The sequence below is a fragment of the Cricetulus griseus genome, chromosome 2 (genome assembly GCF_003668045.3).
Source record: "Cricetulus griseus strain 17A/GY chromosome 2, alternate assembly CriGri-PICRH-1.0, whole genome shotgun sequence".
Taxonomy (NCBI): Eukaryota; Metazoa; Chordata; class Mammalia; order Rodentia; family Cricetidae; genus Cricetulus; species Cricetulus griseus.
The window spans coordinates 179,751,866-179,765,505 of NC_048595.1; the positions used below are offsets into that span (position 1 = coordinate 179,751,866).

General features: G+C 37.3%; 1 protein-coding gene across 1 annotated transcript in view; it reads right to left on the reverse strand.

Annotated features, from left to right (window-relative positions):
* Positions 1-1,884: 1,884 nt before the first annotated feature.
* Positions 1,885-13,640, reverse strand: part of Chsy3 (chondroitin sulfate synthase 3) — a 222,202-nt gene continuing 210,446 nt past the window's right edge. The window contains exon 3 of the mRNA XM_027400946.2: positions 1,885-3,447. Coding sequence (XP_027256747.1) covers positions 1,885-3,447 — 1,563 coding nt within the window. The remainder of the gene's footprint in view (positions 3,448-13,640) is intronic.

The window sequence follows — 13,640 nt, forward strand, 5'->3', positions numbered from 1 at the left end:
GGTTGTTACCAGGTTAGGACTTTTCATTGTTTCATGGCCTTGTGGCAGTCTGTTCCAAATAGTGGCAACAATTTGTGAGATTCACTCTCAAATTGACTTTGATGCAAATAGTTTTCTTTTTTGGTGAAAAACCAAAGTCATTTGCTTTACTTGGTTCATAAAGGGTAAAATGTAAGAGATAAATCTTTTTATCTTCATGGGAAACTAAAGACAGACATGAAGACATATGTCAGCCAAAACCATGGCCTGTGTAGTACTAGGAAGTTCAGGGTGGAATGCAGAAAATCCAGATAGTTGCCGATATTTAAGTGTTTTGTTTGATTTGGTGTAAATGTGTTACCCATTTGCAGAATGATTTTTTAAAAATACATTTCATGAGACTTACTTACATAGGTATGTAGGTATTCAGTCTCTCTTACATTCCTTGAATATGACAGTGTTTTTCTAGAAATGACCTCTCATAGATTCAGTTAAAAGAAAAACTATCATGAGAATTGAGATATTTCCCTAGATGTTTTTTCATAATTATAAAATTAATCTTATTTATAATTTCCCCCAGTATTGTTATATTTTTATATGCTTTCTAAGGCAGATTTTTGAATGATTATTTTGTGGTTGACAAATGTCAGTCTTCAGAAACTTAGAAGTGACTCTCCTTTCAGATGGTGGATTACTGAATTAAGAATTTTTTTAATAAGCAACATACTAAAACATTTGTCCTTTACAATGTCATTTTTTTTCCTGTGTACGGGTGTCAGGTCCCCTGGAACTGGATTATAGACAGTTGTAAACCATCATGTGGATGCTGGGAATTTAACCAGGGTTCTCTGGATGAGCATTCAATGCTCTTAACCGCTGAGCCATCTCTCCAGCCCAAGGATTTATTCTTGTGAATCACTTACAAAGGTTTCAAGTAAGGCAGAATACAATGCATTTCCCATGATCTCATCTTGTGAAGCCAGCACATTTTGGTGAACACCACCCTAAAAATTACATCAAATAAGACAGAAAGGAAACAACAGAACTTTGTCAATGTTTTTGAAAAAGAATACGGTTATACCTGTGTTTTATTATAAATAAACAGGTTCTGTCATGTTTTATCTTCTTGCCAGCAAATGAAGGACATTGTTTCATAAAGCTTCTAAAATGTACATGAATATTTCATTAAATCATATTTCCTTGAGAAAATAAAGTTCCTTCGCATTTATAGCAGACAGTTGTGAGGAGTTTGTAATTGTAAGACCAGGGTAGCCAGTACCGGTTGCTCGTGGAACAGTACTCCTCTATTTTTAAAACTTTTTCTTAAAAAATAAACATACAATCATAGGTGTTCATTTACTTTAAAAATTCTAACGATGAAGAAAATTATTGTCTATATATTTAAGTCCTTGTATAAATTACAAAACTCAAGTGTATGTCACAGAGTCCCTTCCCCATAGGAAGCATAAAGCACTTTTGTGGTACCTTTCACCAGTAAATAGTTGTATCACATTGAAGTTGACAAACAAAAGAAAAGTCAATATTGCATCTTTAAGCCCTAAGAGAACATTCTTCTAAGCTGTCTCTTGTGATGAATGAGCTTCCAAAGTCATTTGATTGCCATGATTTAACTCAATCTCAAATAAAGTTATATAAAAGTAATACATGTATTGACTTCAGTAGAACGCTGACTGAATTATCAGTGAACTTCAGACTCTTCTTGCTTGAGGTCAACAAACACCCTTTGGAAGACAACCAAGAGGACTTTAAGACCAGGACAACAAAATAAAATTATAACAACAACAATAATAATAATAACAATAAAATAAAAATAAAATAAAAATAACAACAGCCAACACTGAGGTAAACTCCCCTTTCAAAAGGCAATGTGTGCTGCCTGGACTGTCAGGAGAGAGTTCGATTGTCCCTGATACCCAAATGTTTTTCTAACCAGAGTTCAGCAAGTTGCATGGTTGAGGCAAAAGTACTTGCTTTGGATCCTAAGCACATCTTATACTGCTTAGGGTCCAAGTTAGGATCACAATGAACTGGATGGAAAATATGCACCACTCCTACTTCTTGACTTCTGAAGGGTTGTAAGCCAGCTAGGATAACTTTGTTGTAGAGATCTACATCTTCCAGTCCCCAGCCTTGTATTGAGGTATCAAATCCACCTGCACCCAGTAGATCGCTTTTGTAAATACAGGTGATTCCATAGCCATAGTCTCTCCAAAATCCAGTTTCCTTTGAGAATACAAAGTCATCCTCTGGGGGTGGATTTCCCATGTGGGTCACCTTTGGGTCATACTGGCTAAAGATGATGGGGAAGTATACCTGTTGTCCCTGAATTGTATTGTCTCTACATCTTTGGAGAAAGTCTCCTCTAAAGATCAAGTCAACATCACAAAATAGCAGCAACGTGTCATTGTCAAACTGAGAAGCAGCCATTTCAAGACCAAGACCTCTGGAAAACTCCCCCTTCATGGGAATCAGCATCATTTCTGCATTAGGGTACCTGTTCTGATATTCATGTATCAGCTCGATGTGTTTGTTGGACTCTTGGCCAGAATCCCCACTGAAAAGGATGATGACCAGCTTCACATTTTGCTTTGGGATAAGACACGTACTTTCAAAATTTTCCATGAATCTTAAGAAAATGTCATACCTTCCAGTGAGGGGAACAAGAATGTGGACTTTCTTTTCTTTGTGCCATCCTATTTCTTTGGCTTCTTGAAGAGATGAGAGTATTTTTAGAGAATTAGATATGAAGGAGAACGACTGGGTGCCACTGTTAATACTCTCCACCAGGCTGTTCACATCGAGCTCTTCCATTTCTCTGAAGAAAGGTTTGCTAAACAACTGCTGAAGATAGGCATGGCGCCTCACAGGCACAGTCAGTTTCCTTCCTTTGTGCCTTTTGTATAGGAGGAGCAGATCCAAAATGTACTCCACCCCATGCATGGGATCAACCCTGCGGTAGCCATACTGAATTTCCTTGAAGTCAATGAGCCGGCCCCTACTCTTGGCATTCTCGTTGATCATCTCCATCACCTGCAAGACCGTGTCATCCAGGGCTGTCCTTAGGATACTGTTGATGCTCTGTCGAGGAGGCTGGTTCTCTGCAGCTGAGTAAAGCAACTTCCCAGTCAGGAACTCCCACTCAATGACGTCATTTCTCTCCCGTGGCTGGAAGTGGTTGAAAGAAGGCATCACTCCCAGCTGCTGGTCCTCTTTGCTCACCTCACTGTTGCTGAGCTTGCTCATGAGCGCACTTTCCCTGTGGAGCTGGATGGTGCGGTAGCGGAGTTCAGATATCTTGCGGCTGAGCATGTAATTATGTAGTCTGTACTGATATGCGGGCCTTTTGTTTGGATGAAGTGTGATGGCTGCGTGAATTTTGCTGTTGTGAAGGTCTTGGATGTAACCCTTACGATTGTGTTCATAATTTTCATGGAACAGCTGTTGCATCTGAAAAGTAAAGGCAACCAGAATGTAAGTTGGAAAGGAAAGGGAGCATGAAAATTAAACACTTAAACGAAAATATTTAATAAATATTTACCAACATGTACTTTGTGGTTAATTTGATTCATAAATTTATACTTATACAAAATTACAAGTTTTATTCCTATAACCAGAAGATAAAGTTGTATTTTTAATGTATATTATGAGTTTTTAAAATCTGTGAAATCAGTGGAGTGACTAAATCTAACTAATTAGCATATTTTCTATGTCATAGGTATCATTTTAGGAAATCCATCCTTCAGGCACACACTGAATTATTATTGACCTCATCCTCCATTTTGTATAGCAGAGCTCTAGACCAAAGTGTGTCAGTGAAACTTTTATCTCAACCCTTGTGGTAACGACCACTTTACTTTCTGCTTCCAAGTAGATCACTATTTTTTTTTTAACTTCCACTTGGACTCAGATAACAAAAGCAAAGAATATAGGGGGAATACTGTAAAGCAATGTTTTATATATTTTCAAGTATTTGTAGCTCTATTTCTCCAGAATCCAGCCTCAAATCACGCAAATATTTCCATAATCTCCTAGTAGACCCTTTAAAAGGAAAGAGGCTCAGTGGACATACCAGAGATAGCTCTAAGAGGATGCTCATTGAAGAGTAAAACAAAAGCGTATTGCTTGGCATGGCAGTAATAGGCTCTTCTTGGATGTTGGTTAGTGTCCTAGTGTACCAGTTTCACTGAGGAAGCTCTTAGTAGGAAGCTGAGGTACACCACTCGTGTCAGGTGTGTCCAGTTAGACATTCTTGACACCCTCTGAACCAGAAAAGCTTTCAGCTCATCTATAACAAATTTACTAACCCAGAAACTTAAGTGAAAACACACATTTTTTAAATCAGCATTCAAACTTGCAGCTCACACTTCTTTGACAGGAATCAAAAGTACTCTACTCTTATACCCAGAGCACCCCGGAAGACCACCAAGAGACCAGATCCCATGCAAAAGCAAAGGGTCCATTAATGATACAGACTTCAAACTCATGTCTCTCTTCTATCCAGCAAAGTGGTGGAGAAGAGCGAGAGAGACCCATAGTAGCAGTGGGGTTGGGTATATATTAGGGGTAAAGCAGAAGAGGATCTAGGGGCTGTAAACTCCATAGGAACAGACTCATGATTGTTGAACCTCTGAACTGGAGGCACCTGTCTTTAGTTAATTGGTTAGTTGCAGCTGCCGGGAGGTTGCTATCACTTTTACAGTTGCTATGGTTACTACATTCCATCTTTATAAGGGAAACTTGCTCAGAGCCTGTTAGTTTGGCTCCTAATTGGTTCCTGACTATATGGGGAATATCACTCAGTTTCTTTTTAGCATGGAGCGCAAGGACAGGGACACTGGAAAACATCAGGGGCACAGCACATCCTACCACATCCTGTTGAGTCAGGGGCCTATATTCTGCTGTGTCTTTTCTGCTGCCTGTCATAGTAGAGCTCTGGGCAAGTTTCTGGACTCTTCACTACTATATCCATCAGGGTATGAACTCCTGAAAGAAGTAGCTTCTCTAATGAGGGTTGAACAAGACACTGATCTATGAGTATAGTAATATGCCATTGATAGTCTTGTTATAGCTATGTTCATTTGACTGAAAAATACTGGTAGGTTTTACCCTGGGCATATAACCTATCTAGTCTCAGATTCTTGACCTTAACAATATCACGTATGTTTTCCATCTCATAGAGGTGGCCGTAAATCTAATTGAGAAATAGTTGCCACTCCCCTAACATTTGTTCCATTATTGTACCAGTATGTATATCTTGAAGACAGGTCATTTATATCTCATAGGATTCATAGCTTTGTGAGGTTGATTATTACCTTTCTCTTTTGGTAACATGTATAGTACCTTCTAGCACTATGAATGCCAGCAAATAGGGGGTAAGCTTCCTGTTGAGTACACACCAGATTTCTGCATCTTCTGTACTCAAAGTGCATGATGTTTTCAAGATATGGAGGGTAACTGCAGTATTTGGGGATTCTATAGGTCCCAGTTAGACAATGATTCAAAAAGAGGCAATACATTCCTGTACTGGGGGTTTTATTTTGTGTCTAGTTGGGGATAGAGAAAATTCTCAAAAGTAGCTCATTTATACATACTTCAGGTAATGTAATAACTATGATAGCATCTTCAATATATTTTTAATAAGAAGCATATAGCTTGTTTTTCAATTTTCTTACTTTCATATTTAGAGAGGATTAATCTATAAAGGATGGAAAGTTAATCTAAGAGTCACACTTTGGAACCAGGTGGGATTAAGTATACATAGGTTGTTGGACACTGGGCTCTGTCTTGGGAATTTCATAGTTAGTCTGTTTAATCCTTTGTTGCCTCTATACAATAGGAAAATGCCAACTACTTCAATGCTTATTGAAATTGCACTAAATAAGATAAATGCATGAATGACATTGTTAGCATTGCAGTCTATCTAGTAGACAGTACTCAGTAAACAATAATGACATGGAAATAACTATTCCAGGATTGGTAACTTTACTTTATGTTAAAATAGAGCTTTTTCATTTGGACTCTTTAGACAATAAGGACTGCACCTTCAATTAATACATGCCTTTAATCTCATGCTTATCAAGACACAATTTGAAATTTGGCTACATATAGTATAGTCAGTGCTTCAGGGTACTTAATGTACTATTGGCATATTAAATTACAAAAAGACAACATTGTGAATATGTCACCAAATTAAGGTTTATGGGGATTAAGCTGATTAATTAAGACTCTATTGAGATTGAGAATAGAGTTAAAACTAAATGGTACACATCATATTACATATGGAGTACAACAAAACTTGAGAAAAGAATGTAAAGTTTACATTTGGAAATTATAGGAGTTTGCTTGGAGTGATTTGTAACTTGTACTTGAATTTGCTTTTTGTTCTTTAAAGAATTTACTGGTTGACTTTGTGGTAGCACCATGTAAGAATAACAACATCATAGCTGTAATGGTACCAGTGGCTTCAGGCAGCCACAACCTCAGTGTCTGGGAAGTTATGAAAAAAACTATCATGAAACATCAGAAAAGAAAACAAATGTCCAGAGATGGTTTAATATGAATTGTTATTACACTTTACTACATTAAGTTCCCTCTGCCTTTACATTTATTAGTAATGGAAACACAGTATGCATAATTTATGGAAAGATCATAGAAAAGCAAAAGAAAACTTTAAAATCTTTTAGATATACAGGAAGGAGTTGGGTATTTAAATAGACACAAGGTCATTATAAGAATAATGGAAAGCAGAGACCACTTCCTAAATAAAACACCAGTAGCACAGACACTGAGAGCAACAATTAATAAATGGGACTTCCTGAAACTGAGAAACTTCTGTAAAGCAAAGAACATGGTCAACAAGATAAAACAGCTCTCTACAGAATGGGAAAAGGTATTCACCAACCCCACATCTGACAGAGGGCTGATTTCCAAAATATAAAAAGAACTCAAGAAACTAGACATCAAACCACCAAATAATCCACTTAAAAATGGGGTACAGCTCTAAACAGAATTCTCAACAGAACAATCTCAAATGGTGGAAAGACACTTAAGGAAATGCTCAACATTCTTAGTCATCAGGGAAATGCAAATCAAAACCACTCCAAGATTCCATCTTACACTGATCAGAATGTCTAAGATCAAAAACACCAATGACAGCTTATGCTAGAGAGGATGTGGAGAAAGGGGAACCTTCCTCCATTGCTGGTGGGAGTGCAAACTCTTGTACATCTCCTGTGGAAATAGTATGCTGATTTCTCAGATAATTAGGGATCAATTTACCTCAAGACCCTGCAATACCACTGTTGGGCATATACCCAAAGAAAAATGTTGTATATTTACACAATGGAGTACTACTCAGCGCTAAGAAACAATGACATCCTAAAATTCTCAGCCAAGTAGACAGAACTAGAAAAAAACCATCCTGAATGAGGTAAACCAGAACCAGAAAGACAAATATAGTATGTACTCACTCATAAGTGAATACCAGACATAAAGTAAAAGATACCCAGCCTACAAACTACAATTTCAGAGAAGCTAGAACCCTCTTCCAGAAACAAATGGAATCAGATGCAGAAATCCACAACTAACCAATAGGCCAAGCTCTTGGAGTACAATTGAAGTGAGGGAGGAGAAATAATTCCTCATGTTGAAGAAATCTACAGAATCAGTTGACCGGAGCTAGTGAGAGATCACTGACTCATGTCTGACAAATGGGGAACTGGCATAGACTGAAGTAGGCTCCTTTAATATAAGTGACAATGATGCAGCAGGGACAATATATGAAGCTACTGGCAGTGCGTAGAAGATCTAATAATAATGCACAAACTGATTTAGTGGAGTCCATTCTATATAGAAAGATACTTTGCTCAGCCTAGACACAGGGGTGTGGGAGGTGGAGAGGTGCCTTGGTCCTGCCTCCTTCTTACAGGAGGCCTTACCCTCTCCAAGAAGCAGATGGGAAGTGGGGAGGGGGAGTGGCGAGAACAGGAGGGGAAGAGGGAGGAGGAACTTGGATTGGAATGTAAAATAATAAATTAATAAAAAGGGAAAAAAGAATAACAGAAAGCTGATTTATCACATTTTAAAGTGATTATACGTTTGTATCAGTTTATTAGATACCATTCATTAAGCCATACAACTGCAAAAGAATAATTTCCCAGAATGTAAGTTACTTAAAAACATAATGTTGAAAAGAAAGTACACCCAACTCCAATTTAAAATTTGTAATTTAGAATGACATTGGTCACTAAGAAAATGTTGGGGATTTCCATGGGCTGCTGAGGATGAGAAGGTCCATCGGAGGCAACTGGTCACAGAAGGCCCTGCAGGGCAATGGCTGTGGTGAAAACTCCCACAGACAACAGAGTTCACAAAGAGCTAGGAAAAGAAGTGATCAAAAAACATTGAACACAAACTCATTTTATAACTTGGGTACAGACACACATATGAGAAACTCAGGTAAAAACAAACCCAGGATTCAACATCTGTTTCAAAGAAGTAGAAAATACAGAACTACAAAGGGGTATGAAATGCACAAAGCAAGTTTTTCCATAGAACAGATTTAATGTCAGGCTGCAGAGAAAATCAATGTCTTGTCTTTGTTGAAATTAGCAAGTATAGAACTGTTCTGAGCACACTCCCAAGGTAGAGCTAAGGTGAATGTCTTGCCTTGTATTTCTATCTGAGATGACTCATTTCTTAAGAAAGAAAAATAGTGCAACATGTACCAAGTCCAAGTTATAAAAAAAATAAAATGAAGAACTACCACTTCCCTCAATCCCCATACAAAAACAAGCCATGGAACTGAGGAACAAATTTAGCAGACAAAGTAGAAATATAAGATGGCAGGAATGGAGTGGTGAAATGAGATGTCATCCTGTAGATTTAACATAAAATGTAAACTGTCACAGACAGGAAAATAAAATGAAAAGGAAAAACAGTACGTCCTGTAGTCCTGTAGAATGACTGCAAGTGAAAGATACCAGCAGACACACAGAAGAGACAATTCAAAAAGTGTTTGTGTTGTGGCAGGGTGGTGTGTGTGTGATCCAGCTGGTTAAGTGCTTGCTGCCAACCATGATGACCTGGGTTTAATTCCCAAGACCAACAAGCTAGAAGGGGGGAACAGACTCCAGCAAGTAGTCCATTGTCCTCTGACCTCCATGTTCATGAGCATGTGTGTGTGTGCTCACAAGCACATGTGTGCTTGAACACACACACACACACACACACACACACACACACACACACACACACACACACACACGGAAGCAATAAGTGAACAATAAAAACCAACTTCTAAAAAGAAATTGTTATTGAAATCAAAGTATAATATCTATATGCTAAATTCACATAACTGTATTCACGATAAAATTAACTCAGAATAGTTTTAAAAACAGAAACAACAAAACCTTTGGGAGAAGGAAAAAGTTTCTGGCCAGCTTCTCATGAAAACAGCAGCTTTAGCAGCGCTTCCCATGTTTCTTGAACTAAACACTGACAGTGAGGTGATTTTGCAAATATATGTATATATGGTAAATGAAAGGTGGGAAGGCTGTACCTCCCACAGATAAACAATAATGAATTCAGGATATCATAGAAAACTGACTCTCAAAAACTGCAATAGAAAGAAATTGGGGTCAACTTGAATAAGAAACCCTAATGGGAATCTGCAGAATATTAGAGAATGTAGCTAGTGTTAATGTCAGTAGATAGAGCAGACAACTGCCCCTTTGTGTGCCAAAGTATACGTTAAAAACATATTTTCTAAAATCTGTGGGGTGGATACTTTGCGTTGGCAGACAAGAGCCAGCCATTCCTATTTTCCAGAAACCCTAACTAGTATTTCTTAAAGTTACCTCATCTCTTACCTTAATGAGTGTGTGTGTGTGTGTGTGTGTGTGTGTGTGTGTGTGTGTGTGTGTGTGTGTGTGTAAGTGTGCATGTGAGTGCATGTGCATATGGAGACAAAGCTCAATACTGGGTGTCATCCTCAACTGCACTTCATTGCGCTGTTTTTAAATAGTACTTTTGTCTATCCTTTAAAAATATATTTACACCACATACATTGATCATCTGTATCCAACCGTATCTACCTCTAGCCTCCCTAATGTCCCCCACCCAGTTTCCCTCCTAACTTTATATCTTTTTATTATTGTTACTAAGTCCCAGAGTCCAATTGGCAAAAAATGTGTTAGATAGCATTGTTCCATACTCTAAATAGGTATGGTTTGTGATTCCCCTCTCTACCTTGCCTATCCTCTGCTACTCCACTCACTTCTATAGCTCCCAGTCCCCATATTCATTTCCTTGTTCATGGTCAATGCATCCTTTTTCCACCTTTCATCCTTTTCCAGGACCCAGTGTTACCCTCTGGGTCCCTTTTTCTAGATTTTTAAACTTTACCCACACACATGTTTGAATGAATACACATATACATTATAGGCCAGGCTATGTGGGAGAACATTTTTATCTTTCTTATTTTGATCACCTCAATATTATACTTTTCAGTTCCATCCTGATTTCATTTTTCTTTACACAAAATTCTTTACACAAATTCCTTTTGTCGCTGAGCTCCACAGTTCTGGGTTTGCAAACATGTGCTTCAACTAGGCTTTTGCACACATGCTGGGTATCCAGACTCAGATCTTTGTGGTTTGCACAGCAAACACTGTACTGAATGAGCTATGTCTGCAGAACTCTTTATCCTTAAATTTAAACAAGTATACAAGATACCAGCCATTTTTATAGAAGCAGACTTTAGGAACAAATAAGCAAGAAAAATAAGTAATGTCACTAGAAGTTGAAGGTAGCTATTGAAATTATTATTGTGACATAAGGTCATGCTGATGGATATAGGTATATTATCATATGCTCTGTTACACTTCTCTCTATATATAAACCAAGGTCACACATAGAACAAACATAGCAAAAATTAAATGTAACAATAGAAATTTAAATTTAAAGGAAAAGAGATGGGAATTAAAGGTGACTTAAACAATCTAGAAAATTAAATCAAAAGACATAAAATTTAAAATATAGTCGACAGAAGTTTAGTAAACGATCAGATCCATTTGGGAGGTCTGTATGTAGCTGGATGACAGTCATTTCAGAAGAGTCAACAAGGACACAGGCAAAGAATTATCAACAAAATAATACATGAAAACTCTCCCCCAGATGCAACAGATGATGGACTGGTCTTTCCAAACTGAAAAGGCTTATTCACCAAAACCATAAAAATGAACTAACTCATGGAATGTAGATCAGTGAAATTTTAGGATCCTGTGGTAGAGAGTATGCTGGAAGCCTGCTGCTAGGAGAAGAGAAAGAGAAAGCTTAGGAACTTGAATGTCTTCTGACTTCTAAAAAAAAAAATAATGATTGTTTCAAAATTTGATGGAACAAGGATGTCAACCCTGAACTGCCTGTCTCAACAGCAGGAGACAATAAGGTCATGTTCTTAGTTAAAAAAAAAAACTCTCTCTAGCACATTTCTCAGAAAACTATTAACAGATCTCTTTTACCAAACAGAGAGGAAAAAAAAAGAGTAAGGAAGACACTGTAAAAACAGGGACATGAAAGCAAGAAAAATTAAACTGATTATCATGGAAAAGTTTGTAAGAGGAAAAATATATAATTGAAGATATTATTTGTCCATTACTAGGGGACACGGGAACAATATAGTTGTGTAGTGGGTGAAGAAGTTTCTACCTTGTTTAATAAGCCTTGATGCATGAGAAGACAACTGGATGGTTACAGGAAAGCTGGCTTGCCTTAGCAATTTCTCTGTGAAAAGTGATAATCAGACTATTCATACATAGATGTTAATAAGCTCATACAGATGTTGCAAAATAATTTAATTTTTAATTAATTTATAAAGATCAGTAAGTGTTTGAGGAAATCATTTTGAATGAGAAGGAAATAAAAAAAAACAATATGAACTCAATGGCTAAATGGGTAAGATAGAGAAAAGAAAATGCTATTAACAACTTCATAAAAATGAGAGAGTGAGAGAAAGGGGTTGTAATAAAGAAATAAAAACTGGGTGATGTAAAGTAAGAAACGGTTCTCAGAAATAAAAAAGTTTGATGGGTGAATCATTAGTTGGTTTTTCATTATAAATCTCAAAGCACATGATGTTTTGACCCCTTTGCATATAGGTTTAGTGTAAGTGAATTTAAACCAATAACTAATTGTATACATACACATTTTTATAACTATTAGCCACACTGGTTCTGTTAGACAACATCCGAGGAAAGGTACCACGTTTTATCTTGAGTTTCTTGGTCTTTTTATAGTTGACTCTTGTGAAGGGCAAGAGATAATAACCTAGTTTTTTTTCTTCTACATAAGGCTATTTGATTTGAGCAACACCATTTGTTAGCATCTTTTCTACAATGTGTCTGGAAGATGGAGATTGCACTGAATCTGAATACTGCTTTTAGTAGAGTGACAGTTTTATACTATTAATCTTGCCAATCCACAAGTATGGGGGAATCTTTTCATCTTCTGGTATCTTCAAGAGTATAAGGACTGGAGGTAGTGGATGACTACAAGGACATACTTCTTTCATACTCAGAAAGCTGCATATTTGAACTCACAGTGATTATAATAGCATGCACAAGACATATGCAAGCTCAAGTCAGACCAAAGCCCAACTAGTAGCCAAGTAGCTACTAGTTGTTGGAGAGGAAGAGACAGATTTAAGAGTGCAGCCCTGAGGAGTTGATCACACCCCAGTGGAAATGCCATACAATTTTGACTTAATTGGTATTGGGGAGAGAAGAAAAATTAAGAAAGACTCAAAGTTGGGTGGGTAGTCAAGGGTAGCCATGGATCTGTGAGGGGTTGTGGGGAGGGTTGAATTTGCCAACACACATTTTAAAAAGTTCTGAAAGATCAATAGTTTTTGCTGTTTATATTGTTTTTAACCTGAGGAAATGGTCCTAGTATACACAAGTTCTATTTCCATCACCTATTCCCACTATATGGAGTGCATGCACTTTCTTTCCAAGGATCTTTTCCTCTTTTCCCCAGCCAGCCCTTCTGTTTTCACTTTCTTCCATTCTGTCAGTAAACCAAATCACATCACAAATAAGGTCACCTTTGCAAACCACATGGAAGAAATTCCAATCCCCAAAGAACCCAGAAATTCTCTGCTTCATTTTTTAATAGCTCTGACCTCCTATAGTCTGGTCTAGAAACATTTGTTATTTCTTCCTATGGGATTTTAAATATTCTGAAGAAAAGTTCTATTCCTACTTGTTTGTCTCACCATGACTCAGCCAGTATCCACTGGCTTGCAAGTTAGCTCTTAGAAGTCAGACTATCAGGGATGGATGTAGCACTAAGGCCTAACAACCCTGTGAACTTACACAGACTACTTACTTCATGATGCTTCAGTTTAAAACACTGTTAAAACTAGGCATGCAAGAGAATGTATCTCACATAGTACTATCAGCATTAATATGTTTGCCTGAAGTGCTTAGAAAAGAACATGTCACATAGTAATTGCAATCAGAAACACCATTTTGATTACACCCACTTCCGGAAGGCATTTGCTTTTTCCCATATTATTAATGAAGGTATCAGATAAGTAAATAAGAATGACTTTGGTCAAATTTTCCTTAGAAACTTTCACT